Source organism: Triticum dicoccoides, chromosome 5A, assembly GCF_002162155.2.
Source record: "Triticum dicoccoides isolate Atlit2015 ecotype Zavitan chromosome 5A, WEW_v2.0, whole genome shotgun sequence".
Lineage (NCBI taxonomy): Eukaryota > Viridiplantae > Streptophyta > Magnoliopsida > Poales > Poaceae > Triticum > Triticum dicoccoides.
The window spans coordinates 224,248,460-224,263,851 of NC_041388.1; the positions used below are offsets into that span (position 1 = coordinate 224,248,460).

The window sequence follows — 15,392 nt, forward strand, 5'->3', positions numbered from 1 at the left end:
TCGCGCCGCCACCATGCCATGGCTGCTGCCCTCGCCGGAGCTTCCGCAAGCTGCCCCGTCACCCCGTACCTCATCTTCCTCTGCCTCCCTCGTGCCGCCAGAGGAGCCCCTCTCCTCGCCATTCCCCGCTCGTCCTCCGGCGCATCAAGCTCGCAGCCTTTGCCTCCTGCCGCCTCCACTCGATCGGGAGAGGAGTTCCCGATCCTTGTGCTTCTCGTCCCCGTCGTTCTGGCCGGAGCTCGATTCAGGATGTAAATGGTCAGTCCACTGGATGTTGTGGGACTGCCCGCACTGGCCACCATTTTTTATGTGGAATTACGCGGGAGCCCAGTTAATTTTCATGCGGGACATGTGACGTCCACATACTGCCGCATATATTTACAAAGCTTAGACTGGATAAGCTGACATACAAAGAATCACTCGAACAGTGGATAATATTAGCCCACACTGACATAACGATCGCTACTAATTATCACTAGTGAGTTCGAGCTTCATTCAGGGAAATTCAGTAGTCGCCTCTAGAATAACAAAATCCACAAAGCAGCGGCAACTTAACTAAAAACGCCTATCAAAGCAGCAGAAATATCTCCTGTATGTGAACAAAAAGGAATATGCAACACACTCCCCATCCTCCATATCCCAAAATTAACAGAAAGCACCTAGAGTCCTAGACTCAAAACGGCACCAAATGATAAAACTATCAGCTAAGAGCATCTTCCATTCTTCTGTCAGCTTTGTGTCGGGCGACCTTTGTACACCAAGCTATGCTCACTGGTCTTTCACTTGATTAATCGGAATCAGAATGGTCCCAGGACTGGCCTCATCTTCGGTCGACTCAACTGATTTTTTCTCCAGAAACATCTCAACCTGCGGTCATTCAAGTTTATTAATAAGTTATATAAGACATACAGTACTATCTACATGAAAAAGAAACAAGGATAAGAAGTAAGCAGGGTTCCTTAAATCACAAGCATACACCAGTGTGTATTTCCTTTCCCTAAAATGATTGTTAATCAATATTGTCGAGGAGGGAAGCAAAACCATCAAGGATAAAAAGTGCAGATAGCTAGCACCACAATCTTTAAAAAATGTAGATAGCTAGCAACAAATTCACAATAGGCAATGATCTTAAATTAATATTCTAACCAAGAAGAGTCCTTAATGAGTATTATTGTGACCAGATCTTGATAGCATAATTGCAAGGATGATAAATACATACAAGTTAGCAGCATACACAATTTATATTCAGACGCAACTCGAAACTATGGACGTAAAAGAAACCAGATTTAACTCAAATGCTCCCCAAATTTACCCAAAGCTTGCTACAATTGAACAATTGATTAGCAATATTATGTAGTGCACACATACCTCAGTTAATAGTAGTGACCTTGATCAGGAGCATTGGCATGCTTATCATTACATCTAAACCAATCTTGAAGGCAGATTAAGGCTTCCACTGTCTCGCTGCACAATCTACTTCTGTAATCGCTGATCAAACGCTTTCCGGTACTGAAAGCCGACTCTGACGCTACGACGGAAGCTTGTACAGCAAGAACATCACGAGCTATACAAGAAAGGATGGGATACTTAGACGAGTGAAGATGCCACCATTGAAGAATGTTGAAATCCTCTGTGCGAGTGAATGTGTCTTCTTCTAAGTATCTGGCAAGCTCACTAGCAGTTTGGCGTTGCTTCTTATTCAAGTGTTGGTCCCAATCCGCCAACGGATCATTCTCTTCATTCACAACCTCATCAAAATTTTGTCGGGGTGCTGACTCATCCAATGCATCCGTCATTTGTGAAGAATATTCTTCGAAAAGGTTGTCAAGAACTTCTTTCACTGCAAGCAAGTGTCTTTCTACATCTGGACCAAAAGCTTGTTTTAGTCGAAACTCGATGAAGCAAAGTTTAAATCGTGGATCAAGGATCACAGGAATACAGTTTGGCAAATATGATTCCATCCAATACTTATCAAACTTTTTTTGCATCTCTCCAACCATTGCTTGAACGACTTCATCCTTTGTTGAAGCTTCCTTCTGCAACAATAACCTCACATTCCAGATTTGATGAAAGTACAAATTTGAGGTAGAATAACTTGAACCAGAAAGTACATTTGTGGCTGTGTGAAAAACGTTTAACATAGCACAAACTGTATCAGCATTTTTCCACTCTCCTGAGGATGGGCAAAACACATAATCTGGGTCCTTTTGCACCAAAGCACGAAAGGCTCTTCGAAAGGGGAGCGCTGACTCCAACATAATATAGGTGGAGTTCCAACGTGTTGGCACATCAGCCGAGGGGAGTTTGCAAGAGATACCAACTTGCGCAACTACTTCTTTGAACTTGTCCAACCGAGAGGGAGAACTCTTAATGTACTTCACACTCTCTCTGATATCATCTATCACACCTTTCATCGTTGTCAAACCATCTTGGACAATCAAATTTATCACATGGCATGCACAACGGATATGAAGTAATTGACCTTTAATAGGCAACATATGCTTGCTGTTCAGATTTTTTCTAAGATTATTGACCATTGTACCATTAACTGATGCATTATCCAATGTCATACTAAAGAGTTTGTCCTCAATATTACACTCCTGTAAACTCTTTAATAAGACATTAAACATTGTTACTCCATTATGTGGAGTCTCCACCATAAAAAATCTGAAGATCCTCTTTTGCAAAATCCACTTGCTGTTGATCAAATGGCAAGTGATGCATAGATAGGACAAAGTCTGATTAGATGTCCACATGTCCGCTGTTAAAGAAACTCTACCACTGTATTTCTTCAAATGTCCAGAGAACGCCGACCTCTCCAAATTATAGTGTTTCATGCACTCATCTTTAATAGTATTTCTAGAAACATTTTTGAACAAGGGATTCAAACTTTTCACGAAGTCTCTAAAACCACTGTACTCAACTATGAGAAAGGCAACTCATGCATTACTATCATTCTGGCAAGCAAATCTCTAGATGTTTCTTGATCAGAGTTCCATTGCTTAAGCATAGAGGCATCAGGAGATGAAACCGAGGACTTCATCTTCTCAACGTAGAGGTGTAAATCTGACCTTTTTTCGCAAGCAGCCAAGTGTCTTCTTACACCACTTGTGCCAACATCTCGTCCAGCTTGAAACACTTCATGACAGTGCTTGCACTGAGCTTTGACAAGTATCTTATGACAATAAATTGGTTTGAAATCCCTCCAAACAGCAGAAGTTAGCCTTCTTGTCTTGCGGACTATTAATTGGCAAGCAAATAAAATGTCAACTCACAAGAACATTTTAAACTTGTAACTACATACAAGTGTAATTACAAAAGAGAAAAAACAAAGCCAACTCACCATGTGGATGATTAATTTTTGAGCCTCCAAATGGAGTAGTCACTGGAGAAGGGGATCCTAAGATAGATGGTGATCTCGCGGACGAATTTGCCCTCTCCTCCAATGGGGAACTTGCAATCCTCGTTGAGGGAGACCTGCCCCTTTTTGAGGCTACAACTCTTGCTAAAAGACCAAGGGAAGATCTCCACGTGCTCGCCACCGGTGACCTTACCAATGGTGATCTTGTCGCTCTTTGACTATGTGTCATAGGTGGAGAATCTCGTCTCTAGATAACAAAACACAGAAAGTTCAAAACATGATATCAATTTCAAGAAGGTATAAAAGCAGATTTGTGGTATAGAGTGAGGTTTAATAGAGAAATCTGGCAAGAAAAATGACCTGTAGCCCCTCTGTTGTAGCTCCTTGAACAAATTCAGAACAGTTCATTGAACGAGCATGTTTCCTCTTCCCCTGCAACTCCTCCTCCTCCTGGTTTTTCCTCTTCTTCTCTAGCTTCTTCCTCTTCTCTTCTCTCTTCTCTTTCCTCTTCTCTTCCAGGCTTTTCTTTCTCTCCTTATGCCTTCGTTTTTCCTTCTGCCTTTCTAATCTGTAACGCAAACACAGGGGGTCAAAAAAATCAAAGAATACAAGTAATGTCACGGGGAAACACATGAGGGCCAGATACTTACTTCCGTTCCTCATCGATAGCATTCCACACATGTTGTTCCTGCTCCATGGCTTCCCACTTTTCAGCTTGCTTGTCGATTGTCAACACCATTTGGTTGTCGACATCACCCATGGTAACTTCCATCAAATCTGCATTGAATGTCCAATGAATGCTAAATTTAACTAGCAATCAGAATAAATGGACGCAACCGTAGAATTGTTCTATTTGCTTTCTTCAGACACAATACAAGATTTCACCATTAACATACAAATTTAGCATACACCGAACTCCTATAGCGATATTCTAATTCTGACCGCCAGAGCAAGATATACTTTGATATTTTTACAATTAATATCTGGAAATAGAAGAACGATTACAATTAATATTCGCATGCCAGTGTGATACGTATTGTACAACTTGTTTAGAATTCAGAGGGATGTTTTTACAGGTGCAATGCTCTTGCAACTAGTTTCGTACGAATCACAACGACGTTTTGCTAGCTGCTCCTCTGACTAATTCCTTTTTATAGACCATTCTACCTACTCCAAATAATTTCTTGGTTCATGCATTGATTGTTCTGCAAAAACATGCATCGGGATACCTATGGCAGCGTGAGGAAGCTTTCATTGAAATCATCAAAAGATCGCCGCATGCTATATGGAAATACCCTGTAATGTACTTGCCTGTACACTCTTGATAAAGTCAATGACCACCACACCCCCCTGCCTTGGTCCCCATAATCCAGAAATATATGGACAGCAATAAGTAACGAACGCTAATCTACTAGAAGATTGTACAGTGGTATTGGGCAAAGATAACCAAGAACCATCTAATTCGTCACCTGGAGTAGTACGCGTATAGTCGTGTTTGCATTGCCCACTCATCACTACACAGCCAAATTAGAGTAGTGCATAGCTTGGCACTGTCTGCATCTATACTAGGATCTTTTGGTCCTTCGATCTTAACTAAGTACCACTAAATAGTCTTTAATTGTGTTGTTCCTCTGATATATAGAGAGATTCTAATTCTGACCACGAGAGCAAGAGATTCGTACGAAACTAGTTGCAAGAGCATTGCACCTGTAAAAACATCCCTCTGAATTCTAAACAAGTTGTAATACGTATCAAACTGGCATGTGGATATTAATTTACAGTTCATAACAATATATCAGTTAACAAAGTTGCGGACACAAGGGAGTGGACCAAGTACTATCTCAAGTACCTAACAAATGCCGGATGGCGGATTCGCAATAAATTGCAGAGAAGCTCATCGTCTATAGATTCAGCAAGCTACTCACATCCACACATAATAGTAATATCTAACAGGCTACTCACATTCAGTATAGCTGATGCACAACAAAACATGGATCACAACTAGTGTAGCTGATTCACATCAAGCAATTGAAGAAGACATGCCTGGCCCCTTGGGGTAGAATAGGAGGAGGGGGGATTTTGCATACCATGGGGTAGAATAGGAGGAGGGAGGGGAGCAGGGGCCGAAGAGGCCATCACCGGGATTGGGGAGGGAGCAGCCACGCAGGGCTCGGCTTGGTCCCCGGCTATCCCCTTTGACGGTGGCGGAGGAGCAGGAGCTGAAGAGGGCGTCGGCAGGATAGGGGAGAGAGCAGAGGAGTCATCCTCGCAAGGCTTGGCTCGGTCGCCGACGATGTCCTTGGACGACGGCCTCTTCGAGAAACACGACGGCGACGGCGGCTCCATGGGATTGGAAGCGGGAGGTGGTGCCACACCACTGGTGCGGTGGAGATGGCGGCGACGGCGCCCTAGCCTAGGGCATGACGTGACTGGGGAAGGACGCGAAGGGGGGTTGTGGACTGCCGCTGGCTCGATGGGCTTTTCTGGGCTATCCACTTGCGCCGTTTAATTTTTCTGGGTGTCCAGGAATGCCACATAATGTTTTTTTGGTGGATGGCATATGTGGGACTAATGGGACCCATCGCCACTTACATCCTGAAGCTCGATAGGGCCCGAGTACCGGTCGCCGTCGTTCTCGCTCTGCTGACCACCCGGACCTGTTTCCTGTTGTGCCGCCCTCCTGTGCGTTGCTCGCTCAGGACGCCAGCCTGCCTGCTCTGTTTCTCCTACTCGTGCCTACCCGGAGCACCCTTACCGCTGGCCGAAGTCCTGCAGGAGCAGGATCTCGCGTCATCTCTGCCGTCCAGCGTCGCCTCCGCCGGATCTCTTCGCTGTCCGCCCCGTCCGGCTGTCGGACCTCGTCGACAGGACCTCGTGCCCGTGATGTGTTGCCATGGACGCATGGAACCCTGGAAGCAATACCAAGCCTCAAATACCATAACACTACAAAGACCCGAACCGACAAGTACCACAGCGTTCGTCAATCGTCAAGTACCCTCGGATACGTCAAGTTCATCTACCGTCGCAAGAATCGAGACCGACAAGTCCGAAGACCCCAAGTACCTGGACAACATGTGTACCACTACCGTTGAACCTCGAAGACCACAGATTCGTCAAGTTCTTCGTTGTGACCGGAACATCTATGGAAACTCGTGCAACAATAAACATGTACCACTACCGTCGCCGAGATCGCGAGAACCTCTACCGTCGACCCTAGAGCATGCAAGGACGACTACTTTAAACTACCGTCGCGTGAATGTCTACTTCCACCACTTCCACTATGAACTCGTTCCGCTCCGGATTTGCATGCTTCGAAGATATAACCCCGAGACGACGCCCATGAACGAATGAATGCGAGTTGTATGAGTTACACCCTTGTTCGCCTCGAGTCCGAATTGTCGGTGCATGTTGCCCCTCTTTTGCCTTGCCACCGACATGTGGGAACCCGCTATCCGTGAGCACCCCACCATCCTTGCATGACATGCTCCCGTCACTTTTCCTTTTGCACCGGTATCTCCGTGAGCTATCGGAACTAGAACATTGCCGTGGCACCTTTTCGTTATCGTCGGCGTGGCACCCCTTTTGTTTCCGCCACGATGACAAATGCCTCATATCTTATCATGTCAACTTTTCCATAAAACTTGCATCCAACTTGAATATGTCATCTGCATCATGGTAATAACATTTAGATGTTTAAAATTGTTGTTGCACCAAATTGCTAATGCATATGGGGATTTACCTGATTTGTTGTTTGTTATATCCGGCCCCATTTAAATTGTTTAAATGGTATAGTTTTGTTATGCTTCACCTCTTGCCATGTTAACCAACATTTAATATTGTTGAGTATCTAACCGAGAGTGAACTAAATAATTGATGTGGTGTTCCCTCAATATGCAACGGAGTTGCATATTGTGCTCCACTTAATTTGTAGGATTGCTTGTGCACTTTGCCATGCCATGCTTCATTAAACCGGACATGCATCATACTTGATTGTGCATCATTCCATGTTTATGTGATGGTTGTTTACTATGTTGCTTGCTTGTTTCCGGGTTGCCTCTCTCGTTAGCTTCGGTTCCGTTCCAGAGTTGTGAGGATCCATTCGACTACGTCTGTTTGTCTCCTTCATGGACTCGTTCTTCTTCCTCGCGGGATCTCAGGCAAGATGATCATACCCTCGCCAACACTCAGATGCTTTGGTTGTCATGGCAGACACCAATGCCAACACTCAGATGCTTTGGCAACTCTTGCAAGAGCGCAACCAAGGAAATCAAGGCCAAGGCAACCAAGGGCAAGGCAACCAAGGAAATCAAGGCCAAGGCAACAATCAGCCTTAGTTTGCTACACTGAACCAGCTCCTCGTAAACCAGCCGAAGTCCTTCACCAACTGTGTCGAGGCCACAGACGTCGCCGATTGGCTCGTGGATATCTGCAAACATTTTGAGTGTAGCAGTGTTAGGCCTGAGGACTTTGTCAAGTTTGCTTCGTTTCAACTCAAAGACCAAGTTACTGAGTGGTATTAACAATACAGAGATTCCAGAGGAGGTCGTGTGATTACCTAGGATCATTTCCGCCAAGACTTCAAAGCTCATAACATCCCACAAAGTGTTTCTGAGAGCAAGCGTGAGGAGTTCCGCAATCTCAAGCATGGCAGCATGTCTGTTTATCAATACAATATCCATTTTAGGAAACTTGCTCGCTTTGCTAAACAAGATGCCCCTGATGAAAAGAGTATGATTTATCAATTCAAATGTGGCCTCAGAGAAGATCTGCAATTAACTCTCATGCTTCTTGAGACGACTAAGTTTGATGAATTCTACAACATGGCACTAAAGCAAGAAGCTGCTCAGCTCAAGTGCGAGGCATCTAAGAAGAGAGTCAGGGATGTAGTTCAATCTTCTTCTTCAACTCAAGTGGTAGCTAAGTAACAGAAGTTCTGGTTGCCTCCTCCTTGTCCGTTTCATCAGCCTTATCAGCGGAAGAGCAAAGATGGCAATGGATCTTCCCACCCACCCAACCCAGGCTATCAGAACAAAGCTCAGTCTCATACTCCAAGGTCAAGTGCTCTTTATCACCGTCTGCTCTCAGAGGTTACTTGCGACAAGTGTCAACAGAAAGGGCGCTATGCAAACAAGTGCTTCAACCAAAGGCGCCTTTTGCCGCCTCCTCTTGTGATATCTACCAGCAATGCAGTGGTCAAGCATAATCCCAAGCATGCTAAGGTCAACATGATGAACGCAGCTCAGGCAGAGGATTCTTCAGAAGTGATCATGGGTAACCTTCCAATTAACTCCATTCCTGCTAAAGTTCTTTTTGATACTGGTGCATCGCATTGTTTCATTTCAAAACCTTTTGCATCAAAGTATGAGTGGGTTATCAAGAATTGCCTAGAACTTTATCAGTTGTGTCCCCAGGTAAGCAAATGTCACCTAATAATTGTGTCCCAGATGTTTCTATCGAGATGGGCGACTATAAATTTCTGGCTTCTCCAATTGTTCTTGGTGACTCGGATATTGATCTAATTCTCGGCATGGACTGGCTTTCTAAGCACAAGGCTCTCCTTGGTTGTGCTTCCTGAGAAATTCAATTGACAGACTCTTCTCAGGAGGTGATCATCTATGCTGCTTGTGACGAAACCATTTGGTTGTTTTCTCTCAATGAGAAGGGCGAGTTGAATGCCATCTCTCATATTCCAGTCATTTGTGAATATCAAGACGTTTTGCCAAAAGAGCTTCCGGGAATGCCTCCTCACCGGCCAGTTGAATACGTTATCGATCTTGAGCCTGGCATGGAACCTATTTGCAAGCGTCCTTACAAGCTTGGACGAAAAGAGTTGAAGGAGTTGAAGAAACAACTCGATGAACAAGAGCGCATGCGTCTAATCAGACCGAGTTCATATCCATGGGGTTGTGGTGTTCTTTTTGTCAAGAAGGAGGATGGAACGGAACGGCTTTGTGTCGACTACCGTCCATTGAAGAAGAAAACAATAAAGAACAAGTATCCACTTCCCAACATCAATGAGCTTTTCGAGCAACTTAAAGGTGCCCAAGTATTCTCCAAGCTTGACCTCCGTATGGGTTATCATCAGATTTGCATTCGTGAACAAGATATCCCCAAGACAGCATTCAGAACAAGCTATGGGTTGTATGAATATACTATCGTGTCTTCGGCCTTGTCAATGCTCCTCCAACGTTCTCTCGCATGATGAACTTTGTCGGGGATATACCCCGCGGTATGACCCGGCCGGAGATATGACCCGGCTGGGACTTGGTATTTCATTGGTAAGCCGACAGATTGTTTAAACCAGAGGTTAAGTCAGCAGGAACAGTTAAGCAGGTTAAGCCGGCGGACACAGTCATGTAAGCCGGCGGACACAATCATGTAAGCCGGCAGACACAGTCATGTAAGCCGGCAGACACAGTCATGTTTTGTTTACAGGATCAGTTTAACCTGGATGAATGCAAATTAAACTGGGGGCTAATGTCGGGGATATACCCCACGGTATCACCCGGCCGGAGATATGACCTGGCTGGGACTTGGTATTTCATTGGTAAGCCGGCAGATTGTTTAAACTAGAGGTTAAGTCAGCAGGAACAGTTAAGCAGGTTAAGCCGGCGGACACAGTCATGTAAGCCGGCGGACACAGTCATGTAAGCCGGCAGACACAGTCATGTAACCCGGCAGACACAGTCATGTAAACCCGGCAGACACAGTCATATGAGCCAGAAGGTTAAGTAGACAGTCAAGTCAGATGCTAAGCTTGACAGTTAAGCCGGACAGTTAAGCCAAACAGTTAAGCAGGACAGTTGAGCCAGATTGTAGGTTAACAGTTAAGAAGCCCAAAACGTTAAAGAAAGCCCATGGAGAGAAGCCCATGGAGAGAAAGCAGAATAGTTAAGTCTTAAGTCCGAGTTGAACTCTACATGTAACCCGCCCCTTCAACATATATAAGGAGGGGTAGGGCACCCCAAGAGGGACAAGTTGAATAATCATTAAGTCTAGACACAGCTAGGAGAGCCGGAATTACGGCGACTCCCTCATGATGATAATGAGACCTAGCCACAAACAACATGTAGGGTTGTTACCGGATGATGTTTCTCGGGGCCCGAAGCTGTCTAAATCTTCGTATTGCATGTTGCGTTTCTCGATTCCGATCAACCCCTTCAAGCTACCGCATAGATGCGTTGGCCTCACGACTAAGTCCTCACACTAGCACATCTGCCGTGACATTTCCACGACAGTTGGCGCCCACCGTGGGGCCTGCTTACAGTGGTGTTGAGTTTTTGGAGGGATCTTAACTAGGGTTTCGAGAAGGTCGCAAACTTCCTGAGGAAGTTTGGAAAAGATTTACATCGGTTTTGATCAAGATCGGAAATTATGGATTAATGGAGTTTATCCGGTCGGTTGGCAAGATCGCTTCCACTGTGAACCGCCGGTGCCACGCCGGCTCTCCGTGGGAGTTGCCAAATACACCAAAACGAGCAAAGCCAAAGCCAATCAATCCATCAGATGAGACTACGGATCAAACACTATCTGTGAAGGTCAATGGGAATTAATGGTTAAAGACACGTCAGATGGATGAAAGCATCCTTCCATGACCCAGAAGTGGATCTCTACACGGACTCCTAAAACGCCATTGACCCGCCTTCCGGTTCACGGTTGTTTCCTGCCTTCGCCCGCTCACCGACCCGCCGTGGTTGACCCCGGGTAGCCATAGAGCCACTGCGTTGTGCTGCTGAGCCCTGTGAGTCGTCGTCCAGTCGTCTCCCCGCACCGACCGTCCTTGAACCGCCATCCATCCCGGACCGTTGCCCCGCCTGAATCCGCCTCAGCCGTGAGCCGTTGTTGAGCCGGCCCTCTGCCCCCGCCGGTGGATCACTCCCGCTAAAACCCGCCATTGCTGTCGCTGTGAGCCGCCTCCGGGGAGCTGCTGGAATCGCTTGAACCGCATAGCCTCGCCCGTCCGTGGAGAGTCTCCCTGCCGGTCGACTTCAAGTTGCTGCTGTGAACCTCCCTGCCGCCGCGAGCTGCCCCCGCCAGAGTGGCCTCGAGCAGCCCACCTTCGAGCCATTGCCGGCCTCACTTCGCCCTGCGTGACCCATACCGTGGTCTTGAGTCGACGTCCGTCTCAACTGAAGCTGGGAGATAGTCGCCGGCGCCTCGTCCTCCACCGCACCGGGTCTCCGTGCGTTGGGACTCCACAAATCGCCGTTCCACGACCGCCCCGCGCCCTGAGCCGCCCGGTCACCATCGTTGCCCGCCCACATTGAGCCGCCAGGTTGCCCGCCGAGCCGCCCCGTGTCAAACCGCCGTTGTCCCGGGCCACCTCAAGAAGTCGTGCCGTCCACCGCAAGCCGGTATCTCCACCGCCGTACTGCTGCTGAGCCGCTTGCTGCTCCGGGTAAGCCCGGTCAAATCGCCGCTGGCCCTAAATCGCCTTGTTGAGCCGCCCGGCGCCTTGCTCCTTCGCTGAGCCACCCGTCGCGCCGTGAGCCGTAAGCCGACCTGTCTTTGAGTTGCTGTTTGAGCCGCCGGCGATCCATCGTGGCCTCACTCACCGTCGTGTGCCTTGAACCGCCTCCGCCATCTCATGTGTGCGCCGCTACCGAACACGAGCTGGCCCTGAGTGACCAGGCTGGTCGTCGCCTCGCTGGGTCTTCACCTTGATGGCCGCTTCAGTCTCTGCCAAGTTGCCGATTCCCGCAGTGGTTCGACGGAACCGGCAACCCAGCGCGTTGAGCAGCCCCGTGCCATGAAACGCCCGGTGTCGCGGCCGCCTCCACTGCGGCCCACCTACACCTCTACGTGTTTCCTGAGCCACCGGCCCCGCCGTGCGCGAGTTCACCTCCGCTTGCTTATGGTTTGTCCTCACCGCCCATTCGCCGGCACGCTGGGTCAGCATCGCAAGCCGTCGGCTGCCTCCAAAGGCACTGCCGCCACTGTGGGCCAAAGCCTCCTTTGCTTCCACTATGGCCCGGTGCCTCTCCGAGTTGTCTCTGTCTTTGAGTTGTTGTTTGAGCCGCCGCGTTGACGAACCGTTGGTTGTTTCTGCTGTGCATCGCCGAGTCACCGCCGCATCCAAATTCCTCCTGAAGTCGGCCTCCTCTGTCACTAGTGCATCGTACTTCCTCTCTTCCACTGCGAGGCGCCCGCTCCTCGTCCGGCTTTCGCGGCCGCGACCCTGCGTTTCTGCCGTCGTCCCCGACCTGCGGGCCGCTCTGCTCCTTCCACGCGTTGTGCTGCCGCAGGGTGGCCGCCGACCGACGGTCTTCACCGACTCCTCACCAGATCACTACGGCTGAAGCCCTGCCTCCACCAAACCCGCCGCTGCGGGTTTTTTTTGCCATCTCCACTGGTGCCATCTCGCCACCACTGGCACTGCACCGGCCGGCTTTAGATCACCGATATCGCCCTGGCTGCAGTGCCGCCTCGCCTCGGGTCGCCGCTCCCGCCGGGTTCTGACCCTGAGCCGCCGGCCTCACTTCTTCCACCAAGAGCCGCCGCGGCCCCTGCTAGAGTAAACCTCGGACCGCCCCTGCTTGTGGGTTGCTATTTCCACCGACGTCGCTCCCATAGCTATGCCAAGCCGTTGTGACCCGCCGCGCCTTGAACGGCCTTACCTCCGCGTGAGCAAACTACCTCGGCCGCCCCCTCGCCTCAGGCCGGTCTGCTCAGACTCCGCCCCTACGGTTGGCATCAGGTCGCTACCGTCTTGAGCCGTCGTCGCCCTCTGACCGAGTCCGCCTCTACTATGTTCGGACTGTGAGTCGTCATCGAGTCACCATTGCAATCTGTTTTCTTCGCTTCTTCCGCTAGCTATGAGCCGCTCGGCCTTGCAACTGCTTCTGCTTCATCTCGCGCTGCGCCTGGCCGGGTCATGTTACCCCACATGTGCTCCGGTTGCTTCCGCTTCATCTCACGCTGCCTCAACCACAGCAGCGGGAGAGTTGAGCCGTCTGCCGCAAGCTACAGCAGGAGAGCCGCCTCGCATTTGTTGGTAATTTGCTGCCTCTCGGGCTCTGGAGAGATTGGTTTATCAATTTGCATGGGTGACTTAATGATGAAGAAAGGAAAGAAATATCTGCTATACATGCATGAGAAGACAAAAGCAACAAGTTCCATCAGTCTCTCCTATCACTGCTCGTGCGAAAGATTTCACGGTCAAGTACTAGTCGTAGACCAAAAGACTACGTACAGAGAACTCAATCATCCTAGGCACTTGAAGATAGGAGAACCAGTACTACTACTCCTCTCAATATGGCACGGTTTTCAAGGGAACTAAAAGAGACGTGCTGGCAGATTTTAGTCTCCAATAACTATCTTTGCACACATCAGAGCAATTCTTCAAAAGCCAAAGCAGTGTTATGCATTATTCAGCACGATCATCCGATAAAAAATACCAGGTGTTATTTTTCCTATGAATTTCATCAGTACTTGTTTTATTCTTTTAAGAGCAATTACTCTGGGTTGGTGATATTTGATGCAGGACAATTGTTCTCTACATCAACACGACGTGGTTGACTCGCCCGTCCGTGCAGCTTACTGCGCCCGCAATTGACTCGCCCGCCGCGGCTGACTCATCTGTACCTTCGGCCGACTTGCCCATGATGGCTTTCAGCTTCACCATAGTGATCATCAACTCCGCGGCGGATAATTTCTGGCCTAACATATCAGGTGAAATCCATCCAGTATATTTTATATTACATATTGCTTTCTTTAAAAGAGCAATTACTCCGGTTTGCAAGTTCTCCCATACAGGACTCAAACCGGTCTATATCATGGTCAACTGTGGAGAATCTCATAACAACTCCTTGAGTCCTCTTGAGACTCGGGGGCTATGATGACACGACTCAGCAAATGTTGCCGGTTTTCAGTAAATTCAAGAACTCTGGGTCATTGGAGGGAAAAATAACCCGGACCCGAGGCTACTGCCACATTGGTGCAAATTTAAAGGCCGTCAGAAAATTTCCGGCTCAAAATGAAGATCCCTTTTGGGTCCGACTTGGATCGTATTTGTATCAGGGTCGTTAAAAACCTCTCAAGGTCATTTGGGGGCTTCCTGTTCAAACATAGGTTGTATCCGAACCAAAGAGAACATAGCTGTCGGTACCCTCTTGATCGGCACACTGCCAAACTCACTAGGGGGCTTCTTGATCGTATTCGAATCATAGCTTAACCCCTTTTGGGTCCGATTTGGATCGTATTCGAATCAGGGTCGTTAAAAACCTCTCAAGGTCATTTGGGGGCTTCCTGTTCAGACATAGGTCGTATTCGAACCAAAGAGAACATAGTTGTCGGTACCCTCTTGATCGGCGCAACGCCAAAGCCACTGGGGGCTACATGGTCGTATTCGAATCCTAGCTTAACCCCTTTGGAACGGTTTACTGATCGTATTCAAATCAGAAGCCTCGATCTTTCTTTCTATTTGGCTTAAGTTTTTTTGAAAACAATCTTTGGTTTTGTCTTGAGACCTTTTTGTTCATATCTGAAGCATATATGTGGTTTCGATTAAATCTGGCTTGACTTTGGATGATAAGTCACCATATATTACAATCATAAACATTTGGAAGTTTTGGCTTCTAAAGATTGGGTTATCACCCTTACTGCACAGGTATCCTAAACCGGCAGTACGATTCAATATCACAGGAGCCGGTTTTCCAAACCAGGTTATATTATTCAAATCTTTAATAGCCAACATGGATGGATTTTTATTATGGTTATCAATAACCAATATGACAATTGAGGTTTTCAAAGTCACTTCAGCGCAATGGATATTATCAATGGACATAATTTATTCTACAATGGAAGGAATAGTCCTGAGTCGCTGCAGGCTTACGAGCCGACACTTGGGGGGCTACATTATTCAAATTGAGATTACATCAAATATGCAAGTCCATGTCACTGCCAGCATGCACCATGGCACTTGGGGGCTAATGTAAAGTCATTTTTAGTGGCCTTATTATTGAAGACCCGACTCATCACATCATAATGAGCCGGCCCTTGAGGGCTACCAATTGCTCCTGTAAAAAATTCA

The 15,392-nt window shown here is 47.8% G+C and overlaps 1 protein-coding gene across 1 annotated transcript; it reads right to left on the minus strand.

The window, feature by feature from the left end:
- Positions 1 to 425: 425 nt before the first annotated feature.
- Positions 426 to 2,913, minus strand: LOC119297150 (zinc finger BED domain-containing protein RICESLEEPER 2-like). Its single transcript, XM_037575048.1, has 2 exons — positions 1,369 to 2,913; positions 426 to 867 (listed from the first exon to the last, which is right to left on the minus strand). Exon 1 carries the CDS (start codon positions 2,835 to 2,837, stop codon positions 1,374 to 1,376), a length of 1,464 nt encoding a protein of 487 aa, XP_037430945.1. The 5' UTR covers positions 2,838 to 2,913; the 3' UTR covers positions 426 to 867; positions 1,369 to 1,373.
- Positions 2,914 to 15,392: the final 12,479 nt, after the last annotated feature.

Excerpts from the sequence above, each read along its gene's own strand:
- LOC119297150 (XM_037575048.1), bottom strand. The coding sequence starts at position 2,837 with ATGAAACACTATAATTTGGAGAGGTCGGCGTTCTCTGGACATTTGAAG.